Source organism: Lentinus tigrinus (assembly GCF_003813185.1).
Source record: "Lentinus tigrinus ALCF2SS1-7 unplaced genomic scaffold L226scaffold_1, whole genome shotgun sequence".
NCBI lineage: Eukaryota > Fungi > Basidiomycota > Agaricomycetes > Polyporales > Polyporaceae > Lentinus > Lentinus tigrinus.
Genome location: NW_027137910.1, coordinates 30,665 through 58,111, shown reverse-complemented (window position 1 = coordinate 58,111; position 27,447 = coordinate 30,665). Strand labels below are relative to the sequence as shown.

At 58.1% G+C, this 27,447-nt stretch overlaps 7 protein-coding genes across 7 annotated transcripts; 1 reads left to right on the top strand and 6 right to left on the bottom strand.

Annotated features, from left to right (window-relative positions):
- Positions 1-273: 273 nt before the first annotated feature.
- On the bottom strand, positions 274-1,849 carry L226DRAFT_527799 (uncharacterized protein). The gene has a single exon (XM_067679187.1). It carries the CDS (start codon positions 1,738-1,740, stop codon positions 667-669), a length of 1,074 nt encoding a protein of 357 aa, XP_067542095.1. The 5' UTR covers positions 1,741-1,849; the 3' UTR covers positions 274-666.
- A 653-nt stretch (positions 1,850-2,502) lies between these two features.
- On the bottom strand, positions 2,503-5,786 carry L226DRAFT_474708 (Cullin-domain-containing protein; the record flags this gene model as incomplete). Its single annotated transcript, XM_067676631.1, has 11 exons — positions 2,503-2,937; positions 2,998-3,170; positions 3,225-3,444; positions 3,502-3,698; positions 3,770-4,274; positions 4,338-4,453; positions 4,513-4,820; positions 4,880-4,987; positions 5,042-5,115; positions 5,170-5,477; positions 5,531-5,786. 11 exons carry the CDS (start codon positions 5,784-5,786, stop codon positions 2,683-2,685), a joined length of 2,520 nt encoding a protein of 839 aa, XP_067542094.1. The 3' UTR covers positions 2,503-2,682.
- A 432-nt stretch (positions 5,787-6,218) lies between these two features.
- Positions 6,219-11,368, bottom strand: L226DRAFT_496436 (uncharacterized protein). The gene is made up of 29 exons (XM_067677559.1): positions 11,287-11,368; positions 11,060-11,227; positions 10,930-11,004; positions 10,813-10,872; positions 10,706-10,756; positions 10,577-10,626; positions 10,415-10,513; positions 10,306-10,360; positions 10,214-10,251; positions 9,983-10,156; positions 9,907-9,928; positions 9,735-9,838; positions 9,595-9,679; positions 9,486-9,537; positions 9,385-9,420; positions 9,155-9,321; positions 9,034-9,089; positions 8,759-8,980; positions 8,374-8,660; positions 8,273-8,313; positions 8,049-8,212; positions 7,815-7,915; positions 7,461-7,695; positions 7,338-7,397; positions 7,250-7,277; positions 7,145-7,164; positions 6,850-7,032; positions 6,558-6,784; positions 6,219-6,499 (listed from the first exon to the last, which is right to left on the bottom strand). The coding sequence occupies exons 1-29, from the start codon at positions 11,348-11,350 to the stop codon at positions 6,268-6,270; spliced, it is 3,156 nt and encodes a 1,051-aa protein (XP_067542093.1). The 5' UTR covers positions 11,351-11,368; the 3' UTR covers positions 6,219-6,267.
- Positions 11,351-12,257, top strand: L226DRAFT_527798 (uncharacterized protein). Its single transcript, XM_067679186.1, has 4 exons — positions 11,351-11,580; positions 11,638-11,689; positions 11,779-11,838; positions 11,934-12,257. The coding sequence occupies exons 1-4, from the start codon at positions 11,515-11,517 to the stop codon at positions 12,059-12,061; spliced, it is 306 nt and encodes a 101-aa protein (XP_067542092.1). The 5' UTR covers positions 11,351-11,514; the 3' UTR covers positions 12,062-12,257.
- Positions 12,258-12,613: 356 nt separating this feature from the next.
- L226DRAFT_527796 (uncharacterized protein) lies at positions 12,614-13,209 on the bottom strand. Its single transcript, XM_067679185.1, has 2 exons — positions 12,905-13,209; positions 12,614-12,852 (listed from the first exon to the last, which is right to left on the bottom strand). Exon 1 carries the CDS (start codon positions 13,199-13,201, stop codon positions 12,992-12,994), a length of 210 nt encoding a protein of 69 aa, XP_067542091.1. The 5' UTR covers positions 13,202-13,209; the 3' UTR covers positions 12,614-12,852; positions 12,905-12,991.
- A 3,015-nt stretch (positions 13,210-16,224) lies between these two features.
- L226DRAFT_450809 (uncharacterized protein) lies at positions 16,225-18,326 on the bottom strand (the record flags this gene model as incomplete). The annotated part of the gene is made up of 4 exons (XM_067674975.1): positions 16,225-16,656; positions 16,711-17,467; positions 17,524-18,073; positions 18,131-18,326. 4 exons carry the CDS (start codon positions 18,324-18,326, stop codon positions 16,225-16,227), a joined length of 1,935 nt encoding a protein of 644 aa, XP_067542090.1.
- A 4,733-nt stretch (positions 18,327-23,059) lies between these two features.
- On the bottom strand, positions 23,060-23,965 carry L226DRAFT_527793 (uncharacterized protein). The gene is made up of 3 exons (XM_067679184.1): positions 23,279-23,965; positions 23,154-23,220; positions 23,060-23,097 (listed from the first exon to the last, which is right to left on the bottom strand). The coding sequence occupies exon 1, from the start codon at positions 23,766-23,768 to the stop codon at positions 23,310-23,312; it is 459 nt and encodes a 152-aa protein (XP_067542089.1). The 5' UTR covers positions 23,769-23,965; the 3' UTR covers positions 23,060-23,097; positions 23,154-23,220; positions 23,279-23,309.
- Between the last annotated feature and the right edge of the window lie 3,482 nt (positions 23,966-27,447).

The window sequence follows — 27,447 nt, the reverse complement described above, 5'->3', positions numbered from 1 at the left end:
GCTCAGAGCAGATAGCAAGTGACGTCGTCGACATGTCGGGTGGCGGGATGCGGGGAATTTATGAAGACCAGATTGGTTCCCAGGAGAAGTCGAGCACAACTGACGGAAGGTGCATTCGGGAACTAGGGTATATGCGCGTCCCAGATATCCAGGAATCATGCAAGGTTCGATTATAACCAAGTGAGGTCAAGGATGATATAGTCACCGACGGCGACAACCTCACGAGTGGTGGGAGGAGCTGATAGTCTTGCCACATGAAGCCCACAAGTTCGTATGGTCACACTGGTATATGGTCCTGAATGGACGAAGATATGTTGGTATGTTCCAGTGGGATAAGACGACAAGAGACGGAGAAACGGTAATATAATACATACAGAGGCAGGACGGAAGGGGAAAATAATCGAGAAGCCCGCACAGCGCAGATCCAGCCACGACAAGCCCAGCAGTATTCCAGAACAACAGCGACAAAGCGTGAAGAAAACCGTGCGTAATATGGTGATGTACAATGCGACGAATCCAGCAAGACGGGAACGAATAGGTATACGGTAATGTACAATGCGAGAAACCGAGTAAAACGTGAACGAACAGGTATATGGCTATGAAGTTGGAGGTGGCAGTAACGAAACCTGAGCGAAACAGCGCGGGCTCGTCCGAACGTAACTAGACCTACAGACTCATGGGCGTGCCGGCCATCTCGCTGATGCCTTTGAGCATCTGTGTAGATGCGCGGAAGATCGATCCGGGTATTGTCATGAGCGGACTCTTGCGCGACGCTGTGGGGGAGCCGAGCGTGGCAGTTGACCCCGCGTGCTCGATGCGCGGCGAGGATGACGGGGAAGACAAAGACGGAGAAGAAGGTGAGTCCAGAGAGACGCCGCGCGCGTGACCGGTGAAAGGGTCCGAGAAGTAGGAGGTTGGGAGCTCTTTTTCCGACACCGGCTCAGGAGGCGTCAAGGACATCGGAGAATGGGAAAAGGCGCTGTCGACGATGTCAAACCGGGAGTTCTCCCGTCCGGGTGATGGGGTACGCGGCGGGATAGGTATTGGGCTTGACCTGTACACGGTATGCGTGGGTGGCAGGTTCGTGGTTGAGCCCAGAGGGCTGGATATGGGCGTACGCCGCGGTGAGGGCCTGTGCTCGTCTTCTTCCATTATGGGCGGTGACAGGGTGCACGGGCGAAGATCCGGCAGCATCCTGGTGCTGCTCGGGTAGACTGCATCAGGCAAAGACAGCGCGCGGCGTAGTGGGATCTCTTCCGACCCTGAGTTCGTGTGCACATTTGCGGCGTGCATCGCGGCAGTGAGCGCGGTGAGAGGGTCACTCTCGATGGACTTGCGACGCTGCTCGACTTCGTCCACTGCTACGATTGCGTCGAAGCCGGGCATAGCATCTCGCACGCAGTGGTGCATCCGCGAGGGTGTATGCGCGTCGGAGACGGATTTACGCCGGCGCATTGCCCCGCGCGAGAAGCGCACCTCCCAATGGTCGCCCTCCTTCATGCATTTGTCGATGGACTGGTAGCACTGAGGACAGCAAGAGCGCAGGGGCACGGTGACCGCATCGGTGTGCACAGGCGCAGGGAGGGAAGCTCGTCGTGGGCGACCGCGGGGTGGCGAAGGAGAGTGCGCGGTAGCGGAGGTGCAAGGATGGGGATGCACAAGGCACGAGACGAGTGGTATGTGCCCTGCCTCGCGGGAAGGAGAACGAGCCTTGGTAGTGATGCTGTCGTGATGAAACATGTCGGTGGCAATTCTAATTGTAGCATGGGATGGAAGTGGGGAAAACGGACCTCGGAACTGAGACTTTGAAGACTACATGGTCTTCCGGGGTCTCGTCCTCAGACTCTGAGACTACAGACGGATCTCGTTTCCGTTTCCACAGCGGAAGGCTGTAGGATTTTGTGACGAGACGGGGCATTCTTGACATGGGCACTGGGTCCGGGATAAGGACACATTCCTGCTCGAAGCGGACCCTGGATGTGGGTTGTGCATCGTCGGACTCTGAGGAGGAGGCAGTGGCGGTGGAGAGGGAGACGAAGGAGGGCGAGAGAGGGAGGACGGCGGACATGATGGCGGTGGAGAGGGAGGAGAGAGCCAGTGGAGGGCTGGCGGTGGGAGAGCACTCTCCGGAGACTAAATTGACGACGTTCTCGGTCACAAGCCTCTTCTCCGCATTCCTTTCTTGGCATGGCTCTGCTCTTGATCACACGTGACCGTGTCCCGTCGGTTCCTCTCCTCTGGCTCCCTCCTCTCCGCCCGCTGCCCTGCATGCTTCAGAGACAAATTCGCTATCCAAATGACCCTCGCAGGTGCGCTCAGCACAGTCTCTGTTCATGTCCGCCCAACAGCACTCGCGGATGCATCCCCGAAGTAGCTCTGGGCAGTCTCCAGGAACACAGTCTAGACACCGGGGGCGCGACCACGATGGAATCAGGCGCCGCCTCCGGCAAACTATTCAACGTCACCAAGAACGTCACAACACAACATGCACAATCGCTACTTGTGCAACATCCTGCATTCCGAACGGCAGCAAGCCTCCCACGTAGTATGGACATTCCGTATGTCTTGCACAGTCTATCATACAGTAGTCCTACACCCCATGACATCCAGCGACAGCAGTAGTGTGCATCAGGAACCCGCATGCAGAAACACGAACGCACAGAAAGCGCACTTGAGCTACCCTCAGGCGACGTAGAAGTACTTGTTGAGGTCCTCTTCGTCCCGCCGCAAGTACTCTTGCTCCACCAATCCCTCAATCCGCTTCTTGATCATAGCGACATCCGGCACGAAGTGTCTCTTAACCGCCTCGATCGTCGCCGTCTTCAGTTGCTCATACGTGAGCTCTTTCTTCCCTTTCATGACCCGTACAATTGCCGCATCTAGCGCATGCTTGCGGTCCTGCTCGATCGAATTCTGCGTCCGCTTCGTCTCCTCGGGCTACGAGGGAAAACAGGTCAGCATGTCGGGCTTAACGAGGAGAACGTGTCTACAGCATACCGTCTCCTTGGCTTGGATCGAGTTGACGTGCACTTGGTACCGGGGGTCGGTGAAGTCCGCATTGAAATGGAACGTGTCTGTCTTGTGCACGTCCTTGCCCAACGGATTCTTCCTGACTACACGTTTCTTGCCGCATGCCAGACTTTGCAGGGTCCGTTGGAGCTCCGCATCGTCTGTAGGACCCTGAGTGAGCGTCATGCTTGTACCAAGCTAGCAGATCTACTTACCAAGACGGGTTTGCTCCTTGATCTCTGCATAGGAGAGCGAATCGCTGTCGTTGAAGAGGAGCAGAATGACCGCTTGATACAGACTGACGGAGAGCTCCTTCTCCCCAGCCTTGAACCGGGCCTTCAAGGTCGCAGTCCCAAGCGAGTGGTCCCAATCGAGCTTCCTCCCTTGGAACTTTTGGTGATAGTACACCAAGTACGTCGCCAGATCATCTTGCATCTGAACACTCCCGACATGAGTGAGAAGCGGTTGGACGAAAGGGACTACGAGACGTACCCAACGAGGAAGGTCGATATCAGCCTTGCGCGCAGCGAACGGCCACGCGCTACGCTGCAACACCATGACGTTCATCTTCTGCAGCCTCGAGGTATCACCACGCCTCTCCTCTCCCTCCAAGAAGCCCATCATAAGCTCGCGGGAGAGTGTAAGATCCGTGAACATGTGGTCGCTCATCCCAAACTCGGGATCGTACTCTGCACATTCGTGAGTATTCCCGCCGATATAGCGGAGCTCCAGTACGTCAGGGTTTGCAGAGAACACTCACTCTCCTTCAGTTTCTTGAGGATGGCTTTCTCAAAGTCGTCGCTGGCACTCCGCCCGAGAAGCAGCCGCTTGGCAAGCGCACGCTGGTAGAACGTCCGGAAGACGTCCATGTCGTCCGTGAAGCGATACAGCGCGAGGACCCGGTCGAGCTCCGCTTCGAAGTCCTCGTCGCGCTTGCCCTTCTGACCCCGTCTCATCGCCTTGTCCATGTACTTGGCAATCATCTCGGCAGGCTTGTTGCGTCGCGCCTTGAACCCAGCTTGGAAGGCGTCAATGAGGCCGTAGGAGAAATCGCGGTTGGGGACGGCAGGGGTAGTCAGAGGTGCGGAGACAGATGCAGATGAAGAGGAGGGGACAGGCGGAGCGGGGACTGACGGAGCGGCGGCAGACTCTCTGTCGACGAAAGCATTCGCGACAAGGCCGTCAGCAAAGGCTTTGAACTTGAGGAGGCGTTCCACCATTTCCTCGTCGTGCTCAGTATCGGTCACGATCGCTTTCACCTTGAACTGTGGGTGTAATCGCTTGGGTGTGAGCAAGATGGTGGAGATGGCGATGAACGAGCTACGCACCTGAACGTACGCCTTGAATGCAGCATGGAGGACCTTCAGCCCGCCAACCTTCGCAAAGTTCTCATACATTCTCTTGAGCCCTTGATGGTCTTCCTTCTCGAACAATGCTTTGATAGCTACGTCTCTCGTGAGCAAGCATATCGCTGGAAATATAGACAGGGCAGGCTTCACTTACCATCTGTAGCGAGCCATTGCAGTCGGCCGGTGAGAAGGGCACTGCGCGTGGTATCCTTGACAGCATCGATGCTGCTCTCCACCAGCACTGCTCGCGCACGCTCCTCTTCCTCCTTGATACGCTTGTCCATCTGGTTCAGAAACTCGTCGGCTGGGACGTCGCCGCGTGCCACAAGCTCGTTCGACTCCTTCGTGTAGAAAGTTTGAGTGAGGTTGAGGTAGGTGAGTTCTATCAGGTCTGCGTAGAGGTTATGTGCGCGCATGTGTCGCACGAGCTGTGGGAGGTACGGGCGCATTTCGTTTTCGTGTCTGCGGTGGACCGACCGGTCAGTCTTCAAGATCATGCAGAATCAAGGCTTCCTGCTCACCTCTTCGTCCGCTCGTCTTCCAACCAGTCTGCGAGGCCGTCCATGACAGCTTGGGTGACGCGCGCGCTCTTGATAACAGTCCTGGTGAACATGGTATACGCAAGAGGCCTGCATTTCTAGTGTCAGCTCAAAGCGGGGACAGTCAGAAACAGGAGAGCGTACTTGATCCTGGATAAGTTGGTCTTCTCCGCAACATAGAGCGTGTCGAGATATGCAAGTAGAGACTGCAGCAAGCTCTGCACGAGGAATGATCAGGGATTAGGATGCATATCGGAAACTGCGATGCTCACCACTTGTCCCTCAAACCACGCACAACTCTTCGTGAACGGTTTTAGCCACTGCACGCTCTTCTCTGGAGCATTCACAAGCTTCTTCTCAATCCCACCAACGCAACGCTCCAGCTCCATCTTCACAATGTCGTACAGGCCCTCCCCTCTGCCCGCATCAGCCACAACGGCACGACACGCGCGGGAGATACGGTCATAGGTTGCAGGTAGGGCAGGCCTCTCATCCATATCATCCGGCGTAAGGAGCACCTTCACGCTCCTGCGAACCAGCGCATAGTCGGCATCGATGGCGGAGGCAGGGGTAGGCTTGACTGCACCTCTTACTGAACAACTTGGCGATACGGTGGTGGAAGATATGACTCACTGGGATACCCAATCACCCGGAGAACGACAGGACCTCTCTTGTCCGCAAGCTCAGATATGGCCGCGCGGGAACTGGAGGCGGAAGCGGAGTGAGTATCAGAGGCGTGGTCCAGACGGGCAATCTTGCGCGGGGGAGAGGCAGACCGGGATGTGTCTCGTGTGCTGTTCACGCTCGCGGCACCGTGGGGCTGAGCCGAAAGCTTGCTGAAGGCATCAGATGTCTGAGGGAGTGTGAGCAACGTGAATACGTCCGCCATCGCGACGAGGGCGAGCGAGACAGTGGACGCAGTCAGGCTGGAGGACTGTTACCGCCGGGCGATTACTGAGCCTGCTACAGGCGCTCCGCCTCCGTGCATGTCTGGATATGGCAGGTATCGTCGTTGCAGGCTGTTCCCTTCATACAGTATATAGCAGACTTGTAGTTCCATGGTGAAGCGATGTACAGTATGCATTTGCCAGTTCATAGGTGTCACGTCTCTCGACAACACTGCGATACATCGAGAGACAACATCATAGACTTTCTCGGAAGAGCGCGACTACCACATGTGGATGGCAGACGACATTCAACGGCTTGAAGTTCGCGAGGCGACGGCAAACTTTGTACCATACTTACAGCAATGTCGAACGGTCTCATCCGCGATGCGGAAGATCGCACGATTTTGCGGCTCGCCATCGTCATGAGAATGTGAGGTGCTTCCATAACGCGAAACACTCGAAATATCACTGGTACGGACAGCGTTACAATGAGATAAGATACTTCGCGTAGCGGCAAGAAAGCGACGATGAGCAGCGCAGACGCAGAGAAGACGACTGCGTATATAGAACAGTGTCGGCCGAGCAACCACAGAGCGAGAGCCAAGACGAAAGCGGACACAAGAAGCAGAGCTCAAGACAGACAGCCAAGTAGCCATTGCGAAGCGACGGTTCAGCGCGAGTAGCGTGCCAGCAGTTGCGTGTACGTCTTTGCAATCTAGGGGCCCGAACAGTGAGCGGGTAAGGAGAATGCGAGCTAGCGGCGAAGTGCACACCTTCTCCGAACGAGCCTCTCCGTCGGGTGCAAATCGGCAGATGGTCGTAGCCGCCTCGAACCACCTCTTCGCCTCGTCCAGGAGTGACGCACTAGATGAGTCAGAAAAACGTCAATGTAGTCCGAGAGCGGAGCGGTGGCTACGAAGCGTGCGACGAACTGCAAGCACTCTATGCCCGTATTGTAGGCGGTACCCATGAGCCAGTGCCGTTCGTCCATGGGGTAGCCCTGGGGTAGAGCACGGGAGACATGAGTTAGCGCATACGATAACCCCTATTCACAGGCATGCGCACCTGAGGATCGTCCTCTGCTGCGTGCTCCTGGAGCACGCCAACCGCCTGTTCGACGTAACCTATTGCCTTCGTCCGATCGGCCGCTGCATTGCGTGACAGAAGTATCGTGCATATTGCCCGTAGCCACCTTGAGAACTTCTCCACGGAGAGCGCCGCACGGTCGAGACTGGCATGTAGAATTGCCTGCGGATGAACAGGGTCCCGGGAGAAGCCAGGCAGGCAGAGACGACAGGTCAGGCGGGAACGGAGGTCACGTTGGTTCTGGGCGGCGGCGGCACGGGCAGTACGGACTCACCTCGAGCGCGGCGAATAGCACTGTGACGCGAGGAGAGAACAATGGTTCGTGTTCCATGTAATGTCTGAATGAAGCTGCGGCGGAAGTGAGGGGGAACTGCCGTACCTTCTACGGGACAATCTTTTTCGACCCACTGATAGCGGGTAGGGTGTTCGGTATCATCTGACTAGCGCGAGTCAACGGAAGGGCCTACCAGTATGTCTGTCACTGCTTCGAACGTCCCCAAGTCCACACTTTGCGTGCGAGTCGTTTCCTTACAGAGGATAGTACGCGTCGTCAGAGTTAAAATGTGGCCCGGTGCGGGGGAATGCTTTACCTCTATCACTTCCAGAATCCGGCCCCAGGTCTTCAGCTGACAAGCAATTTCCGTCTCGAATACAGACAGGACATTGAGGAACGAATGCGCGCGGAGGATGTCTTCTTCTCCGAGCGCACCCGCCTTTGCGAGCACCTTCTGGATCCGATCCTTGCATGCGACGATTTCTTGGGCTACAGCCTTCCGGCGGTCCGACTTGGCGAGAATAAAGGCGTAGTTAGGGCGCAGATAAGTCCTTCCGGTACGCACACGGCTTACCTCCTGCGCGGCATTGCTTGACGCCCGATGACGAGATGCGAACACTGGAAGCAGTAGTAGATGTGACAGGTGTTGGGTGGGAATGAAGACTGCTACTTACCTCTTCCCGCGGCCCCCGCAAAGGAGGCATTAATCAGGAACACGTGAAGCCCCGTCTCGGATTCGACCGCTGGGAAGCGCAGGTATATCTCCAGCAACTGCCAAAATTTCCGGATGTGAGCGTGATGTGATGGGCCCTTCCTAGCATCTCTGGCACGGGCGCAGAACGCAGACTCGGAGATGGAAGGATGGGGACGAAGTACGGGTGGGGCCACCGTTGCGCCGACTTACCTGTCGCGAGATGTCGAACAAGTCGGAGATGCTATCTTCCTGGTTGTCCCATTCCGAACATCCCTGGACGGCGGTGTTGTAGGCGGTTCGCCATAACCACGAGATGTCCTTCGTTCCGACGGCGGTGTTTTGCTTTGACTCAAGCGCCGTTACCAGTGACAGAGCTTGGGCGGCACCTCAGTGGCGATCCCAGGAACAGGCTAGCCACGACACGGATAACGTACCGGTTGTGAAATGGCGCAGAATCATGGGAACGAACCGCGCTCTGGATATGGGTTATCAGATAATTCGGCCCTGGCCTGTGAATTTAGCAAAACTAACTCACAAGTCGGCCCCGGGTTCTGACATCATTCTGAGAACCAACCTGATGATGCAGCGAACCAACGTAATAGCCTCCGCTTCCACCTCCAACTTGCTCCCGGAGCAGGCGTCTAGCAGCGCTTCCAATACCGATAGGAGTAAGTTCTTCATGCCGGACTCATTTGCCAACCGGGTGGCAAGGAGAAGCATCTTCTTGTTGAAGTTGGACGCATGGACCATATCATGGACCGCGGCAACGGCTGTGGGAGAGACGATCGGACAAAGGAATTCTCCTGAGACGTAACAAGATACCTTCATCCTCGAGGCCTAGACGTACGAAGTTGTCAGCTCCTCAACAGGGCGTTGTCAGAAGAGATCTTGCCTTGATGGGCTGCAATCAGCAGTGCGACATAGTGAGTTGCCGCTTCTGTAGGTGGACAGCGGCGAATGACCGCGCATGCCTGGGCATGTTCGCCACATTGAATGTAGCAGAGTGCCGCCTTGCGAAGGCATTTCGGATTGGATATTTGCGCCATCGATCCAAATACACCATGTGTTCCGACCAGAAACCAGTCGGCGGCTTCCGACCAGCGTTTGGCGTGATAATGCCGATCTCCGAACTGCCACAGTAACTGCGTCGGAGGCTCAGGCAGGCCGAAGTGACATGCGAGGAGCGCTGGCTTACTGTCAGGCAGGCTGTTGTTGGGATCTTTGGGAGCTCGTAGTCTTTGCTATCCAGGACTAGCCGAGATGTGTGTCTCTGGTGAGGAACGCGCGCGGACATCAAACAGTGATGGGACACATACGGTCCAGGGCGTTCTCCAGCTGTTGCATTGTCCGAGCATGGTCGTCATCCTTGGAGCAATGAAAGATCAGAGAAAGGAGCAGACGATCCAGATAGACCAAGCCCGAGCTATTTTGGACCTCAAATGCCCGCTGTAAGCAATGGACGTGTATAGCAGTGACTAGTGAGCTGTAAAAGAAGGGCTTAGCACACGTGGTCTCTGGGCGGTGATTGTGAGGCCATGAGCTCAACTGGTCGTGCCCGAGAGTTCTCAGCTCCTGTAGAACACTTCCAACGTTCCATGAATATGTCAACTCGACTGCTTTGATAATCAGGGCGCAAGGGACACGTACTCCGTGATGTTGCCCTCCGAATATTCCATATGATCGATGATGGACCGGAATGCTATGGTATCCGACTTACTGACTGCGGTCGGTGCCAGTTACGCCCTCTGAAACTTACCTTCAAGAAGGGGGCCGTGCGGCGCTTTGCGCCGCTTGAGAATGGCGACCCTCATCCATCGAAGTTGTTGATATTCGGCAGATGACTGGAACGACTGTAAGGGACAGATAGATGACAATACTTGCGGACCGCGGACTTACGTGACCCAGGGATGTATCAACGGAATCGATGAGCTCTTGTAACGATGCTTCTGCTCTTGCCAAATTCTCTGGATCTTGGGCCGATGACAAAAAGTATGCACGGGCTGTTCGCACGTGCCAGAGCCGGCATTCAGTGGCATGCCGAGACGATAAACAAAAGAGGTCAACGCACACAGACTCCTGAGAATGGATCGCTAGGACACATGGGTGCGTGTGACTGCCAGTGAGTGGTACAATACTTGACTTACCCTTAGTTGGCCGTCTCCGGTATCAACCGCATCCTCAAGCGGCTCGATGATAGAGAACGCACGCTGGATCCACTTGACAGAGTCCTTCGCGCTATTCCCGGGCGGGCCATCCTGGGTACTGGACCTGAGAAGTTCCTTGCCTATGCCCAGCAATTTTCCGGCGAGCGTCCTCCGCTTGAACCAAAGGGATCAGCACCCCGCAGCGGCGAGATTCATACCGGCTCTTCTCACATCGGATGGGGTCAGAAGCGAGAGGTATTGATCGCTCTCTGCGCAGTGGCACATCACGAGTTCAGCGCCCCGGTGGCATGACGGCGACGCACCTGTAGCTTTCTCAAGCATAAACTCAGCCACACCTGTATTGCCTTCCCCCCATGCCTGTCACGATTGTCAGGCGGAGTTGCGGAGAGGTATAGCATCAGCGCCGCTTACGGCTTCCATTCGGCTGGAGTAGTAGAGCACGACGGCACGAGCCCTGGCCTGTGCATTCTCGCCTTGCGGGTCTTCTGCGGCCCGAAGGAGATCCTCGTACTAAGGTTAGCAGTTTGTCAGTTCGCGCAGGCACTTCGGACAAGTGGGGGTATGGGATTCGACCTTTGCTGCCGACCCTAGGACGCCTGCGGCAAGGTCGAGATCACCCGTATCTGCGTACGAGCGCATGAGGACACGGATGGAGCAAGCATCATGAATACGCGGTGGAACGGTCTGGTGTGATGATCTCACCTGCCAAGCTTGCACCGGCTTTACTGGCGAGTTGGAGCACATGAATGAGGGCTGGTGGGAATATCGGAGGTTACGGGGTGGCAAAGATGGGGAAAGTGAGGACGTACATTCTATTCCGGGTTTATGTTCCATTCCAGCCTCGATAAGACGGAAACCGGCAAGCCTCACTGACGTTCAAAGCCGGATATGGGCATGTGGGAGAAAGGTAGCAAAACAAGACGCACATGCTGCGCAGACGGAGCGATATGAATCGTCTGGGACATCTCTCTGTAAGACAGAGGCGTTCCATAGGGCAACTCCTGGGAGGCGACGTGTGGTTGGACCAGGCACGCGAAGCGGCGAGGCTGGGCTGACCTTCGCGATCTAACTCGTCCGCCCGATGGGACCAGTCCTCCCTCTTGGCCCGCGGGCGGTGCTTTGATAGAGATTCGGCGAGGGTAGATAGGTGAAGAAGATCCGAGCGCAGAGAGTTCCAGTCCGGACGCTTGCCATTGAGTTTTGGCTTGATTCTAGCCAAGGCGGCTGTCGGAAGTGGAGAAGTCAGCAAGAGGAGTGGGTGCAGATCAGAGGCGAGAACGGACATTGGATGTCGGTGTATGCTGTTCGAGAGTCCGGCGAGAGCTTGCGTTTCTTGCGGTCGGACATTGCTGGCGTCGACGGTGGCAGCGACAGCGAGGAGAGGCAGAGAGACGGACGCGACTCGGAGTGCGACGCGTAACGAGACGCGTAACGGGACGCGTACGCGAGTCACGCCCGCGCGCCGGCGCCTGCGGGACTTGACGCGAACTGCGACGACTGCGAGTGCCAGCATGTCTGACCACGAACACAAACGGCCGAGCGGGCTTCCCATCGATGCCGTCGCTGAAGCCACACGCGTACGTATCGCTCTGTGTGCCCACATGCCATGCTCTCACACCCAGTCGCTCGAACAGCAAGCACAGCGCGATGGCGTCTTCGCTGGTCTATCCTCGGGTCTTGTAAGTGGTACGTGCCTTCCCGCCATCCGCTCCGTCGTCTCAGCTCGGTGTACGCTGCGCATCCCAGACGGCTGAACCCCTTTCAATCTCATCTAGCCATCCTAGGATCGAGGTTCTTCCGCCTCAACAGGAATGCCACAATCCTATGCGGCGTTGGTGAGCAGGTCTTCCCCACACAGCTTTCAGAGACCTTCTTCCGAGCGTTGTTCTTGCACGACGTTCCATGGCACTAATGCGCACTTGGCCTACAGTGACGGGTATTGTCTCCGGGTATCAGTTCACGCAGGGGTTCCTCGCAACCAACATCGCCCGTCTTGAGGCGGAAAAGGCTAGGCTTGACAAACTCGCCGCGGAGCAGGACACAGAGAACCCTTTCTGAGTTCGCTCATCTGATGCCTCGTCTGTACAGCCCGACAAACAAGCTACAGCTCAATTATGGTGAGGACGCCTCGTGTCCATCCCCTCCGCGTACCTATTCATCTATTCATCAATAATATCGATATCTGCGGCTTATTGTCTCCCAACCAACCCCTAGCACTTGTCTGACAAACTTGTCTCGAAGCAAGTCCCGTTCCGCATTTCACGAGAGTCGCGTGCCGATCCGGTCTCGCCGTGAAGCAGCGGCCTCGAGGACGAGGACGCTCATCCCCACCAGCCGAAACCCGCCGCTCGCCTACCTCCTGGCGCCCTCCTGCCCGGCGCCCTCCCCGTCTGCGTCAGAATCCCACCTTCGTATCCAGATTGCTTTGTTCTGTGAAGGTCCATCCCTAATTCAGTCGCTCGGTTGTCCAGCTTCCCGCACGCTACGGCTCGCACCTATGACGCGCCCATCCAACAATCCATCCACATCTATCGAATTCATGCTCGCAGCCTGTCGGCGCTGGGGCGGCGAAAGCTTGCTCATGCTTCGCATCGCGCCGCTGTCGCGCAGGCCTCGGCTAACTGGAACGTAGAGTCTCAAGGTAAGATTCGAAACGGGATCCCGGGACCCGCAACAGCTTCCGCGGTCTGTCATCGGGCGCGCCGTGACCGTCGAACGGGGACTACCAGGGGACTACTGCAGTAACTGTCCAACAACTGCCGCGCTGTTCTCCTCTGCGTACGTCGATACATTCCCCCGATGGGCCCTTCTCTATTACACGGGCAGTCAGATAGAGCTCAAAGAAAATGGTACGACATGTCTTCCAGTGAATTCGTCTTCCGTAACGGATGAGCGTGCTAGGTCCGCACGAACCACGCAGCGTGAACGGGGTCGCGCGTCGTGACATGGACAACTGACCAGTATACTGTCGATCGGGTCGCAGTGTTCTCATTTCCAGACAAGCGGCGTGCCTTGAGCTTGGCCTCCGTTCAATAGCTCGATGTTACGATCGCCCATGTACGTGTACGCCGCCCGTTTCGTCGACGCTGATCGTCGGTGCGCAGTCTTGGTGGCTCTGACCTCCCCGTCGACACCAGCGGAATACAAGAGAACAATGCTAGCGTGATCAGTAGGTGCCGAAAGTGGAACCGGCGGCATACTGTAAGGTGCGGGCCTCGCCTCATATCCAGGCAAACCATTCAAGGAGGTTCTCCTGATCGCGGCCCATGGTCCCAGATAAATATGTGGTGTTAGGCAACTTCCGTCGGCGCAATGTCTCCGCGCGCCATAAGTAATTATTGTTCTGACTGAGGCGTAGGTCTGGACGCCGCGCGGCGAGCTGCTTGTATGTAAGAGGCGTTGCGGTTGTAGGGATCCGGACGTGGATGCCATGTCAGCCATGTTGTCATGATCGCACTGTATCGGATACGGGACACCTGGTCACGGTGGATGTTTTAGATACAGTAATTCGTTGCCGATGGCGTTGGAGATTGGGGTCGGGTGCATATTTGGATAGGTGCGCTCGGTGTCTGAGGCTCTGAGCTACGGTCGTCTAGGATGAGGCCAGGCAACGCCTCCGCAGGAGCACTACTAGCGCGCGAGCACATATGCGGTTACGCCAGCAAGTAGCCAAGCGGTGGTGCGGGAGCATGTGTATGTGCGCGGCGAATGAATGGTCGATTATGAGATGGGCAGATTGGATGACCACGCAGTGATATGCGAACGCACCGGGCAGTCTGATCTGCCCTGGCCTCGCTCCGCCGGCTGCGCTGCTAAATGGTTTGTTGTATCATATGTTTTGCGCTGTTTCACCGCGCGCGAGCCTGGCGTTGGCGATGGACTGTCACTGACGTGGACCTGCGCGTAATTGCCCCGTCGAGCACATTCCACCCCGTTCCATCGTGCTTAGCCTGATCAGAATGCAACGACGTTTGATAGCGAATGTCGCCGAAGTCACCGCTCGCCTTCCATCGCGTGTTGCGAGCGACCGCACAGAACCAACCTCGAGCTCCTCAAGTCCCGCCCGCGCCGGCCCCGGGCAATGATGCAGATGGATCATGTTTGCGGAGAGGCTGAGGCCGCTGAGCTCGATGGAAGATCACCCGAGGCCTAGCCCGATCCCACTACGTCTCCACCATCTCGACGTTGCTGTTAGCTTCCCAGAAGGGCATGCTACCCCTCCTCCTCCACGACGACTTGTGATCCTTTAGCCCGCATCTATCTCAGACAGGGCTCAGAACTGCGGCGCGGGGGGAGCAAGGGGGCGCGCAGCCATAATCCCTCAGTCAGACCGAGCCAGGGGGGCGTGCGCGGGCGGAACAGAAGGCACCTCCTAGACATAGGGATGGATGCGGAAGAGGACAAGTTGGAACTTGCAACCGTTCAGATAGAGACATTTCCGGTCGAGGACGCAACTGCGCGCGCACTGCGGCTGTGCTGCATTCTGGGCTGGCTGCCGTAGTGCGAAAGCCGACGACTGGCCGACGTCCCTCCCTGCCTCAACAAATGAACAAGAAAACCACCACCCCTAATGGTGAGTAAGACGAGGCTCGCGAGGAGGATGAGATTCGGAATACGTGTCACTGTCACATCAGAGCCGACTGTCCGACCTCCCGACCTCCGGCTTCGCTGGCGAAACTGGCAACGAGCCAAATTTCGTCGGAAGAGTCAACGTGCCGTCCTGGCGTCGGCATGGCGGCGGTGGACAACCGTTGTGCCTATGCAGAGCATTGTGCCTATGTAGAGCGTCGCTAATACCGAAAGAACTCACCCACAAAGTCACTCGGACTCGATGGCTGGACTAGTACTGGCTACTCGGACTCCGGAGAACGAATGACGATCTCACGCGTGCGTATAGCATATGCTTAAGCTCCGTGGTGGACCACAGCCATAATGCAAAGCCTATAGCAGTAAGCGTACGGAGAATAGGAAGGAGATGGATGCGAGCGGAATTATCCATGACTTACTTGGCGGCGTAGACATGTGCCCTGCGTGCGGGCTGTGGCGGGCGGAGCTCGCGGCTCGTAACCCGAAGGGCTGCACACACCGTTGCGCTCGGTGTCCGCTCTCGAACGATCTGTGGCACTGTCGCATCGACGTCTCCTGAGGCTTGTCTCCCGCCAGGGGCCCGTCGGGAACTCGGGATCAACTGGCTACCCGGAAAATGCTGCTGAGAGTCGGTGCCACCGAATCGGTGTTGCATTGCGTGTGGGGCGGGAACCCAGGTGGCAGGAATATGATAACTCCCTGCGCCCTGGCAGTGGTATCCGGATGCTCGTTGCTGACATGGCCGCGAAGTGACTCGTTCCGAGGAAAACTTTTGCTGATTCACGGCAAACCGTGGGTACCTGGCTCGTCGGAGGTGGCCATGTCATGCATGATGGATGTGCAGCAGCTGCAGCCGCAGCAGTGGTGATGCCAACTGAGCGTCGTCGCACCTACCTATTGCGCTTGAAGGAAGGCATCTCCATCTTGGATGGACGTGGCACTGGGCAGGGACGCCGTCTGCGATCGGAGCTGGTGGGCGTCCTACTCCAGGCAGAGGCTCGAGCCTAAGGGACAGAACGCCCATGTCCGGTCCGCGGAGAGGACCCTCGTCAGTGTCACCAGAGCCTCGAGCGTCCGGGATGAGCGCGAGCGCAGAACCTACCCTCAATGGCCGTCCTGCTCGCACGATGGTCATCGGGAATCGCATGAGCACGAGGAAACACACCGAGGGGCGATAGACGCTTCTGGGACTTCCCGCAGGATCCGTGCTTGTATCATTGAACGTAAACATGGACGGCGACGGAACGAGATGAGCGAACAGCGTAGGGAGATGTGACTGTGTACAGGCGCACACACATGAAAGAGAGGGGTGGGTGCGGCGACAAGGACGAACCACGAATCTGATGCAGGAATGTATGTATGCGGCATAACGACAAATGCGGTTACGGATGCGAATGGGACGTGAGGGACAACTACAATGCACAATTGCAATGGGCGAGGACGAGGCGGTGACGATGTGATCATGATGAGCGTGAACATGGGGGGAGAATGCTGGTGGTAATACGTACGATATGCGATGCGGTAATAATAACTACTATGTTCTGCGTAGAGTCCGTGTTCAACGACAATGAAAACCGAAGCGAAGTGCGAGGGTTCTAGGCCTATACTATACTACTATACTGCGCCCTGGATTATTATAGCTGCCGCCCACGCGCCCTGTAATAATGTGGGCTGGGGATCGGCGTAAACGTAGAGTAGAACTGCACTCCGGGAGGGCCTGCGTTTGCGAACGGTGCAGATGGGATCATCGAGGTGTGATGAGACGGCTGCTCAACCAGGATTGGGGGCAGCTGGATCGTCTCCGGCGCAGTCAGACCAGTAGCTGTCGACCAGCCTTGCGACACTTGCGAGAGGGGCGGCAAGGCAGGCTGTGATGTGTGCACGTACGAGTGGACCTCGTACGGGCTCGTCGAGGCCGACTGGACGACCATGGGCATCGACGGCGGGTACTGGTAGATCGCAGCACTAGGCAGAGGTGCCTGGTGGTAGCGAAGACGCGCCTTGCGCGACCGGCGCTCCTCCTCAGACTCCATGGGGGAGCCAGCGAGCGAGTAGAAATACAAGTTCTGCAGACATGTCAGCACATTATCGTGATCAAGGAGAATGAACGCTGAACTCACCTGCGGTGCGACGGGTGGACGCTGATCGTCCATCCGGTATGCGGACACCAGTGTCCGCGGATACTCCTCGTGCCGGACGGGCCATTGCTGCACAGGAGCACTGTCGACGGGGGACGCACCCAGGGAGAGCTTCGAGAACGACTGCAACGACTCGAGGGGCGATGCGGAGTTCTCCCGAGAATGCTGGTGAGCAGTGGGCTGTGGAATGTCGAGCGAGAGGCCGTGCATGCGCCTTGGCACCTGCGTCGGTGGCTGATGCACCGCCGCAAATGAAGCAGAGGTCGGGGAGAAAGCGTCTTCCGCCGTGCGCTTGCAGCCGGCTGGTATCTCGGGCCGCGCGGGAGACGAGTACGCAGGTGGCTGGGCTACGAGCTGGGGTGGTGGTGGAGGAGCGGGAGTGTAATGGTGCGGATGAGCGGGATAGGAGGCGGAAGACACTGCGCATATTGACGCGCGACGTGGAGACGAGGATCGTGCGCGGTGTGACGGTGCACGTGACGACGTGAGGTGGGCGTTCCTGTGACACCCTGGCCGGAGATGCGAAGTCCGCACAGGACAACGCGACCGCTTGTACGTCTTCGAGTCCTGTTCCTTGTGGCTCACAAGACCCTTGAGGAGGCTCAGCCAACCCTCATACGTGTTCTTGTCGACGTAGAGGTCGAAGTCAATCCCCAGCAGGAACTCGCGCTCCATCCGGTTGACCTCGGTGAGGTCAATGCCCGAGACCTCGGACCAGGTCTTGTTTGTGTACGTGTTGCTGCAGGGGGAAAGCGCGTCAGTAAAGACGCGTCGGAAGGTCGGAGAATTACTCACTCGTCCACAAACTTGTTCGCCAGCATGAGCGCGGCGATGGCGACGCGGTACTCGCTTCCGGCCTGGCCAGAGGTGTAGGGATTACGCCCCTTGAGGCGGTATATGTAGTGTAGTGAGAGTACGATGACCGACTGGCTGACTTGGGTAGTCTCGAGTACTTTTTGCATGAAGCGGACGAAGGCGGGCGCGACGGAGAACTGCAGCTTCGCGGTCGAAGAATTACTGTGAGGGGAGAAGGCGGCATGCTGGGGGACGGCGGAGCGGGTGCGCTTGGAAGGGGAGGCGGATGTGCTGGAGATGGTGGAGAACCAGAGGTAGCAGATCATCTCGCACGTCTTTTCCGCAATGAAGCGGGCAGAGCGGTGGGAGTCACTGCCGAACCAGTCAAGCACGTACGAGTTGGACGCGAAAGGGTCTTCTGGCAGCTCGAACTGGGTGGACGAAGGAGAAGGGTCGAGTGAGCGGGAGGGCAGAGGGGGGAGGACAGCAGGTAGACGGTACGGGTGCGCGTCATACTTTGTGTCCCATTCGTCGGTCGGTGGTGGGGTGACTTTGTTCGCCGCGTGAGGAAAGGGGTGCATGCGCGAGTGGGAGTAGGAGGACATACCTGGTGAATGGCGCGAGATGCTCCTGTCAAAGTGGGAGATGGGCGGGAGTACTGTCGGGGTATGGGCAGGGATTAGGACGCGTCTTTGCGGGATTGAGGAGAGCGGCGGGGTGAGGGGAGCCTCGGACTTTGTTGGCCTCCAGTGCTGCCAGGTCGAGACGAGTTCGAAGGGAAGGGGTAGAGCGGCGGTAGACATTGGGGACGGCGAGGGGGAAGGAGGGAGAGACGGGAGGTGGCCATGCATAAGTATGCTATGGAGAGTTTACGGACTTGAGGGAACGAGAGGAGGAGTATTAAAAAAGAAGGACCGAGGCGACGCGCGAGCACCGTAACCGCAATTTTGTTCAGGCCATGTCAGAAAACAAAATCCGAATCCAAGCACATCCCTAATCCGGCCCTCATCCCAATCTGGCCTCCCATCAATCTTCGTCCCCTTTCGCACCCCGCAAAACCCTCCGCCATTTCCCCCTCCTTCTTTTTCGCCTCCAAACTCCCGCCGTCTCCCACGCCCCGCCCCCGGCATCCCGGCCGCGGCCATCACCCAGGGATTCCCCATAGCCTTGCCCCCCCTTTCGCCCATACGCGGCAGGTGCACACGGCCCACGAGGCCTTCTGCGCGCGTGCACGTCACGTTATCTGCTGCAGTCTCCCCGATATGGCAGGCCGCGGCTCGCTCGCGCAGGCGTCCGTCGTGGAAAATGGGCGAGAATGGGGTATTTTCCGATGGCAGGGGGCTGATGGGACGAGGTCCGGTCAATCTGGGGGAGATCTGGTGCATCTGTGGGTGGCACAGCGGAGGCGCTGGGACGAGTCGCGACGAAAGCGTAACGGTATGCGGCTTCGGTTGGCGTTCGGTCGCTGCGAGCTCACTCGCTGGCTCTCTCGCCAATTCCAAGTAAGTAAGTAAGTGCTGTCGTAAGTCGTCTACTTCCTGATATGTCCCTCGTCTCTGCCCCATCCTTCTCCGCTGACGCCTTGCCTGTTGCTGCCCCGACCTCTCCGCGCCTTCGCATCCGCATCGAGTGCCCATCTCGCCCATGTCTCACCCGCCAAAATAGCTGCCGCATGTCGCCCTCCGTCCGCGGGGCCCCAATAATTTTCTCTCGGCCTGTGCGCTACGCTTCCGGTGGCGGCCTGCGCTAGCGCGGTTCGTGAGTAGTGCTAGCAGTGGATCTGGCCTCGAGTGTAGTGATAGCCTCGTGGCCACCGCTGCGGCTAAACGTCGCGGGTCCCTCCGTCCGCGTGCCTCCGTTCCATTTCGCCCTGCCATTCGCGGCAGGTCGCCTGCCATACGGGGCTGCGCCTGGCAACTTCCGCTCACGGCGCGTCGGATATGTCCACGCAGGGGCTTATCCCGCGGCTTATTTGGGGAGGTTACCCAGGGGTTATCTGATTTCGCAGAAGCTAGTGCGTGTAAATCCAGCAGGAACATACGGACGTACCAACGCGCCGACCGCAGCCACGTCTCGCTCGCACTCCCTGCCAGTGCCACCCGCTGCCACTGGCTGCCCATCCGAGCCCATCTATTGTCTCCGTCTCTGCCGCTCACTCTCCTTCGCCCCTCCAGCGGAAGCGTATGCGATCTCCCATCAGTTTCCCCGGACGCCCCATACGACCATGAAACTTTGACCAACACGCTCCAGCCCAGCCTCTCCCTCCCAACCGCGCCCACCACCTCCCATCTTCCGCCGGCCCATCCCAGTTCCTCTACCCGAATCCGACAATCCGTCCATTTCTCCCCAGGCGACCAATCCTCTCCTTCCAGCCCGCAGAACCTTCCCTTTCCCTTCTGATCTCCACCTTCCTCCTTCACTAGCACCCGCAGCTTGTCCCTTTTCGCCTCTCTCTCTCACCCTCCTCACAGCACCCGTACCTTTGTTCTCTTCGTGCACGCACTCGCCCGCATCATGTACTAGTACCATCTCCTTGTACTGCTTCCATCTCAGGCGCTCGCCCACCATGTGCACAATCTATCTATTATTTACGACATGTCTCGATCAGTATACATATCCACACACCTCATCAGACCTTTCCTTCGCAGGGCCGTCCGAGGTTCGAATCCTGTTCGAAACGCATCCGCAACACCACCCACGTAAGTAGACACGGGCGTGATCTTTTCCCCGTTCTGTCCCCGCCTCCAGCCGCCTCCCTATCAATGTCATCGTCAGTTGCCGAGATGCTACAAACTGTATGTGCCACTCCCGCATGTGTGATTCCAACGGTGACTCTGAGCGGGGCCAACGGTGCGTGCTCAGACGAGGTTGGGCTTCGGGCCCCCCACCTCCAGCCAACGAGCCGGTGAAGCGTTTTCACGTCCAACAAGTGGGATCGCCGACATCCGTGTGTTGAACGTTGCACCGTCCGTGTCGTGTCATTAACCAATTCGCCAGGGTGCGCCCCCCGGGTGGCGAACGCCGCGCGATAGGCGTAATACTAACATACGGGCAAGTACGAGTCACGACGAGTCCAGCCCAGGGCGACAAGACCACGGCAGTGGGACGGCCCCTAGTGTTGCGATTTTGGACCCCCTCGTTCCGTTGCAGCCTGCAGGGCGGTCGGCTGTACATATTGCACGGTTGTTGGGCGAGTGGCAGTCGCTGTTCGCAGCTGCACGCGTCCCGGCGAGACATTGAGACAAGCGCAAGCGCTGCAGAGACGGTCCGCGATCCAGGTCCCCGGCGACTTTGCGACTCTCGCGACGCCCAGAGGGTGATCACAGCAGGTTCATATGTGTCATTCCGCATCCGGAAATGTCGCCGTCAATCGAGGCGATGACTAATCTGCGGGGCCCGCTGTGTCGGAGCCCGGACGCCCGAAGGAGGTTTGGCTTCGACGCCGGCCGGCGACCAGTCCCAGGTCATGTACTGCAATCAGTGCGAGGATCAGTCTGTAGCCGTTACTACACATGTCAGTGTATGTATGTACTTACTCTATCCAAGTATGTCGTCTGTTGCCAGCTTCCCTCAGCCATCTCCGCAACGCTTCTAACTTGCAGAACTCTCTGCGAATTCCCCGTCCCTGACTCCCCTCATCATCCGGGTGACCACCGCGGCGACGCAGCGGTACAATCCAACCAGCGGTGCGGCTAGGACGCATCTCGCCGATTACCATACCTGCCCTCACCGCCAACTGCCAATCTCTCTGATCAACACGAACCGCGGACGCTCACGGAACTCTCTGCCGAGTCTCTCTTCCCCCCTGTCCTTCTTGAATCTTCGCCCAGGTCCATCTTCGCGGCCACTGCGGCGCTCGGGCTCGGTGCATCATTGTGCATCGTGTGTGTGCACACATGCACGCTGCACGCGCGCCGGAAGCTTCCCTGGATAAGTGGATAAGTGGGTTTCAAGTAACATTTACCCACCTCTGTATCCGGCACGCCTTCCCCCACGTATCTGCTATGTATATGCACTGGCTGATGTCTGTTTGACAGCGGGGACGTCCACCGGGGACACGCGAACCTAAACCGTAACGCTACGCCGTCAGCCTCACGCGCAGCGCACACGTCCGCTGTCAGCGACTGTGCACAGAGTCCGAGTCCCGAGGGTCAGTGGCACCGTGAACCATGATCCAGATTCCATCCAGCTACGTACTCCGCACGGCGCACGGGCTGCCCTCGGTACCAGTTACTTACTGTTACATACCCTGCGCCGGCATGTCTCTGTCTGATACGCGACGTGAGGTATGTTCAGTTCCCCAGGCTTGTGCACCCAGATATTGATCGTGGCTTGCGCGCGGCTCGGAGCGTCGGGACTCGGAGCAGTGTTCATTGCGTGGTGTGTAGTGCCCGTAATGGCTTGGCTCCGCTCGTCGCCGCGCTCGGGCGACGTCTCGGGTACTTGGTCACTTGCCAGCAGCTGCCACACGGAGTCTCAGCCTCTCGTCACTTGCCAGGTCATATTAGTCGCTCGTCGCTCGACGCTCGCTCGGGGTCTGTAGGCTGTAAACAGCGTGGTAAGTCTGATTCTTCCCCAGCTGCAGTATTAGCTCTGGCGACGGCCGACGGGGAACCCCCAGGCTGGCCAGTGGCGGCTGCGCTGGAGCGGTTCTGAACCCGAACCTTGTCACGGTGCATACAAATACATGTGCTGAAAGAACGGACTTGGGCATCCGGGGCTTCCAGCTTCGAAGCGAAGGACAATTCCACACTAGTACTGTAACCGGGAGTCCTGCGCTCCCAGGAGCCTGAGCGCGTCGACAGCAGCTGGAACTGAGGATCAGCTTCTGCGGCGCACTGGCGCCGCTGCCGCGCCGCGTGCGGTGCAGCGATAGAACTTCGAAGCAAGTTCGAGAGCTCTGAGGCTGAGACCTGAGGACGTCGGACCACTGTTGCGTGCGTGGGGGTTTGTGCGTCGCTGCTAGGACGGCCTGGCACGTAGTAGGTTCCGTCAGACTCATACGCATCCGTGCATTGTTCGCATTGAAATGATATTGTTCACGGGTGTTCATATCAGTTTTACGCTAGCGTTCAGGTTGCCACTGGCACCTGGCAGTCGAGCTCCGTACTCCGCCAGCCGCCAGCCGCTGAGGCCATGTTCCGGGGACCGGACAACGGTCCGTGGAGGCGGAGCTGGCGCTCGCGTGGATGCATGCAGGGTCGCACGACGCTGGGGGCATTTAACTGTTACTTGTTTTACTGGTTACTGGTTACTGGTTACTGTAAAGTACCAGTTTCAGTATACTTACGCGACGCCGTGCCGGTTCCTTTTTAGCTCCAGCTCCGGTCAGGCAACCTACACGTGCGCCCTAAAATAATAGGATGGGGCTGCTGGGCTGCGGCTGGCGAGGACAACGCGTACGGCAGGCCGCGACAGGGACATTGTCATCGCTACGTTGCTGCGAACGAGCGAGCCGACTGCTCACCTCGGGGCCCCAGTGCGAACGCGGGCGCGATCCCAGTACTAGCTTTAAACTCGTCGGAGCCAGAAGAATCGACGCTGGCGTATCATGGTCGCAGCTGATGCTGGAGCGTAAGCGTTACCGTAAGTGCCTCTCCGACAGGTACGTATACTTACGACTCACGAAGGCTGCGCGGTGCGAATCCGTAGTGTGCCACGATGTATGCATGTATGATTGAAGTGTATGCATTTACGGTGCGCGTCCTTAGGCTCGGAAGGCGAGTGACTGACCCATACTCGTGTTTACATACAGTGCATACTGCATACGCACTGAGACTCGCGATTCAGGGCGCACCCGCGCGCTGTGCGAGGACACGGGACCCTGTATACAGCGGCCAGCCGCGATTGCTATTAGCATTCACTCGCCCAAACCAGACCCGGACTCCTAGGCGTACGTGCGCCAGGGCGGAAGCGTGCATGCACAACGCACATCGCACCGCGAATGCCACAACGCAATTGCCGGCGAGGGAACGGGACGCTCGGACGCGCTTCGTCGAAGCTGGGGGAGCTTGCGGGCTGCCGCTTTCGACGCGCGCCGCCCCATGCACATCGGAAGCTTGTGCCCTAGGATCCTGCGATCTATTCTCGTTCAGGCCCGTCCTCATACGCGTGTGCGACGTGCCTATCCGTGCTTGCTTCGGGGGACAGGTGCCGCTGGATCCTGATGGAAGAACGACGAACGGCGAACGACGAACAACGAACGACGATGGCCGATGTGGACGTTCGTTCGTGGAGCGTGGCATCGCGCCCGGGCGGCGCTGGACACCTGGTACTGAGTGCTGAGCGGCGATCCTGGAATCTGGAAGGGGGATAGAAAGACGGCTTGCGTGCGCGTGCCTGCGCCTGGTGTGCGCTCAGGGCTGCACGTCACTACCGTTGCGGTTCGCGCAGTTCTTCTCGAGTTGTGGATATGAACGTTGTGCGTCGAACGTTAACGGCCAGGGGAGGGCCCCTTTCGCGTCAGCGGTCTTGACAGTTGGCAGAACCGAGTGTGTTGTCGGTATGTCGGTTACCTACACCGGCGCGGCCGCGTTCTCATGTCGTGGTTAGTTGCCGCGTGGGTGTTGGGGTGGGTATGGGACCTTGGCACGAGTTGCGAGTAGTGCTGTGAAGAAAGCGAGGACACATAAGCGGGTACGCGGGTACTTACAGTGCCGTCTCAGGCAACGCGTTCGTGCTCGGAGGCTGTTCGAGTTCGAATCCGAGTTCGACTGGGAACAGAGGACAGGCGGGGGACGCTCGAGAGTCGAGAGGCTCCGGCCGCCCGGCCGGAGGTAGTTGGCTTCCCTGATAGAGGTCGCCCCAAGTCAGCGACGAATAGCGGACGGTACCTGTGCTCGTGAGCGATGTGCGGTTGCTGAGGATGCCGTACTCATCGCGGCCTGTTGAAGGGTTCGCCTGTTCGACCGCTGGCTGTTCGACTGTCCACAGCTCGAACGGGGCGCGCCGCGCCGCATATGTGGTTCCGAGGTACATGTGAGTCTGTGCAGTACGTATACGTACTGTGTAGCGGTCGAGTTGGTTCGGACGGCTTCTGGTTAAGTGATGATCGATGGATTGTTACCGTAACCTTAGTGCTGCGAGATTCGTACAGGGCTATACTGTTACAGAGCCTGGTCAGCGCGGGCCTGGCAGTTGGAGGCACAGACGGAGAAATGGAGGAGGAAGAAAGATGGAAATAGAGTGTGATTGGGTGATGCTCGTCTCCGAGCAAGAGAGGAACATTGGCGGCGACAGGGGCGCTCCGCTGGCGGCGAGCCTTGGACTATTACGCCCGAGGAGGGGCGGGTCGAGAGCCGTAAACGCTCCGGGAGGAAGGACGGTGAGTTTCACGTTTAGGAAAGCTGCCGGTGCGTGGGGCGAGTATGTAAGATGAAACTTAGGACGCGGGCGGAGGACAAGCTCGGACGGCGGCGAAAAGGGGCGGCAGAGAGATGAGGATGGTGGGATGGGGGAGTGAAAGGGAAGCGTGACAGGAAGGTACTAGCGACTGGAAGGCAAGCCAAAGTGCAATTAAACGTCGGGAGGTTGACCCGCGCTCCGTGGTGGAGGACTGGGGAGATGAAGCTGTTGGGGCGGCGTGCGCAGGTGGACGAGTCGCGTCTACTCTAGGTTGTGTGGAGCTTAGAAGGCGGCTGGGCAGGTAGCATTGAAATGTTGAGAGATGGATGGATGATGGATTGGATGGATTGGTGGTGGGATGGTAGAGTGGGAGATTGACTGCCGGTTACGTTGAAAGCTTGCCGGAGAGGGAAGATTGACAGAGAGGAGGAGAGACGGGGACCTGGCTGGAGGGAGACGCTAAGTGGTAAGTGAAATGTAAGTGGTACTGGTAGGTGAAATGGAGGAAGGCTAGCTATGGGGGGGGGATGATGAGGGGATTGATTGGATAGAAGACAGGATGTAGGAAGCGAGAGGACAATAGACAGATGTACGCGTCGAACGTGTTCGGTGGTGGCTATCTGCGAGGGGAGCGATCAACGCAGGGAAGACTGGTTCAGCTTGGACGCCCGAAGCGAACTGCGCCGATGGCAGACAGCCTCGTTTGGAATCGCACCGGTACAGCTCCGGTCCTGTTCGCCGTCCATTCCTCGCGGCCACGCCTGCCGGATTGGGGAGACAGAGATCTGGAGGGATCGAGTGCCTGTGCGGTCATCTCGCGGCTACGTTTGGCATCGGTGACGACGGCGTCTGCGGCAGATCTCCATCATTCGTCCTCGTCCATCGGCGTGTGCCTCCTCTCTCTGGGCTCAGATAGATTGCGTCCGCCAACAGCCCCGCCGCGCCCCCATCCACACTCTATATTGGCACCGACAGCCTAGCGCGCGATCGCCTCCGCTGACGTTCGTCGCACCTCCGCATAAGGCTTGTCTGGAGTTCCAGGCTGATTATTTATGCGCTGGCACTAAGCCGGGGTTATATTCAATTCGGATCGGAGGAGGCAGCCGCGTTTGGACTGGGCCGGCCGGGTGGTTCTCGAAGGGTGAGGGAGTACTCGGCAACGATCTTGTCGGGGTCTGTACTTGGTACTTTGTTGGTATTGCAGCCAGCGTCGGCGACTGCCATGGCTGCGCCTTGGACAGCGTTCAGAATCACAACACGAACACGAACGGGAACACGTCTCTGATCTGCGCTCCCCCCAAACGCAATCCCAACGCCGCTCCCTGTGCGGCCCACCCGGCCTGCGCTCGCTGCACGCCGCTCTTCTCTGCAGCACCTTCGCATGTGGTTAGATCCCGCATCAGTGTCCACCTAGACGCGCTCCTGCAGCTCGCAGCCTTCTGGCATCTGCCTCGCTGCTCGCCTCTTCGGCCTTGTTCCCAACCAATCACATAGACAGAAGAAAGAAGTCCAGCTCTCTATCCAACGCGTGCCCGCTGAGACACATCGATACGAGTGACGTACTTTCCAGCATCGCACCAGCCCACGAGGTCCCTCCCTTTCTTCTCTCAGATCTGTACCCTCAAATCCCCCTTTTCCTCGATCCCGGGCCAGCCTTGCGTCCTCGACTCAATCTGAGCCAGAGATCCGGTCAGAGACGTCTCTCGAACGCAACTCTTTCTGCGCCGCCAGTCGCCGCACCCCCAGCCTCAACAAGCCGGATAGCCTCACCACGGCACTCGTCTGATACTTGCTGTCCATTCATTTGCGCTCCTTTGTCCGCACGCCTCCAACTTCCCTCACCTGCTCCCTGGGCCGACGCCCCACCGAGTTTGCCTGAATGGCGGATCCATATCAGGCTACATTCCGCGTCCCCCGTGGGTGCAGATGAGCTCCAAGATCCTCCCTAGGCGCCTTCTCCTGCCCTACCAGATCCGCAACCCTACCTATATCCCACCAACGTGCTCGAAGCCTCCCCGTTCCAGGCTCACCGGTCCTGTGTGATGGAACTCTGTGCGACTCCCTCGGGGAGACCCGACAGCTCTCTTATCCATCCTTCATACTGCTGCCTCGAATGCTCCCGCAGCCCGGAAGCGAGAACTCTGCCACCCACGCCAAACGCTGCATGCTGCTCAATGGCCCTGTGAAAAAGTGCGCATCTTGGGCACACGTGTCCAAGGCCGCTGGCTTTGCAAATGGCGTGACTCGCCCAGGCGGTTCCCGTACTGCACACGGTGCATGTTCTTGTCCTTGTCGCCGCTGTTCACCCTGCGTCACTCCGAGCTGCACCGGGAACCGACGTACCTCTTTCGGCTGAGCGCTTAACTTGGCGCAATGGCACCCCCGCATGGACGTTGGATGCTTTCTGGGAGTGTGTCCAAGTTCGAAGCGGCAGGACGTCGGTCCTGTGGAGAACGACGTCGTCGTGAGATGTCCTTCAGCCTAGAGCATCCTTGGCGCCAGGGGTGCATTTTGTCCGCGTCGGCGGCGATTGCACTTGTGGAATCCTCGGCGAAGAGGGCGGTGATCCCAGACCCTCCT

Excerpts from the sequence above, each read along its gene's own strand:
- L226DRAFT_527798 (XM_067679186.1), top strand. The coding sequence starts at position 11,515 with ATGTCTGACCACGAACACAAACGGCCGAGCGGGCTTCCCATCGATGCC. Across the intron at positions 11,581-11,637 it reads CCGTCGCTGAAGCCACACGC|CAAGCACAGCGCGATGGCGT; the intron begins GTACGTATCGCT and ends TCGCTCGAACAG. Across the intron at positions 11,690-11,778 it reads ATCCTCGGGTCTTGTAAGTG|CCATCCTAGGATCGAGGTTC; the intron begins GTACGTGCCTTC and ends AATCTCATCTAG.
- L226DRAFT_496436 (XM_067677559.1), bottom strand. The coding sequence starts at position 11,350 with ATGTCCGACCGCAAGAAACGCAAGCTCTCGCCGGACTCTCGAACAGCA. Across the intron at positions 10,361-10,414 it reads ACTCCAGCCGAATGGAAGCC|GCATGGGGGGAAGGCAATAC; the intron begins GTAAGCGGCGCT and ends CAATCGTGACAG. Across the intron at positions 9,680-9,734 it reads TTGATACATCCCTGGGTCAC|TCATCTGCCGAATATCAACA; the intron begins GTAAGTCCGCGG and ends CAGTCGTTCCAG.
- L226DRAFT_527799 (XM_067679187.1), bottom strand. The coding sequence starts at position 1,740 with ATGTTTCATCACGACAGCATCACTACCAAGGCTCGTTCTCCTTCCCGC.
- L226DRAFT_527793 (XM_067679184.1), bottom strand. The coding sequence starts at position 23,768 with ATGCCACGCTCCACGAACGAACGTCCACATCGGCCATCGTCGTTCGTT.
- L226DRAFT_527796 (XM_067679185.1), bottom strand. The coding sequence starts at position 13,201 with ATGCCGCCGGTTCCACTTTCGGCACCTACTGATCACGCTAGCATTGTT.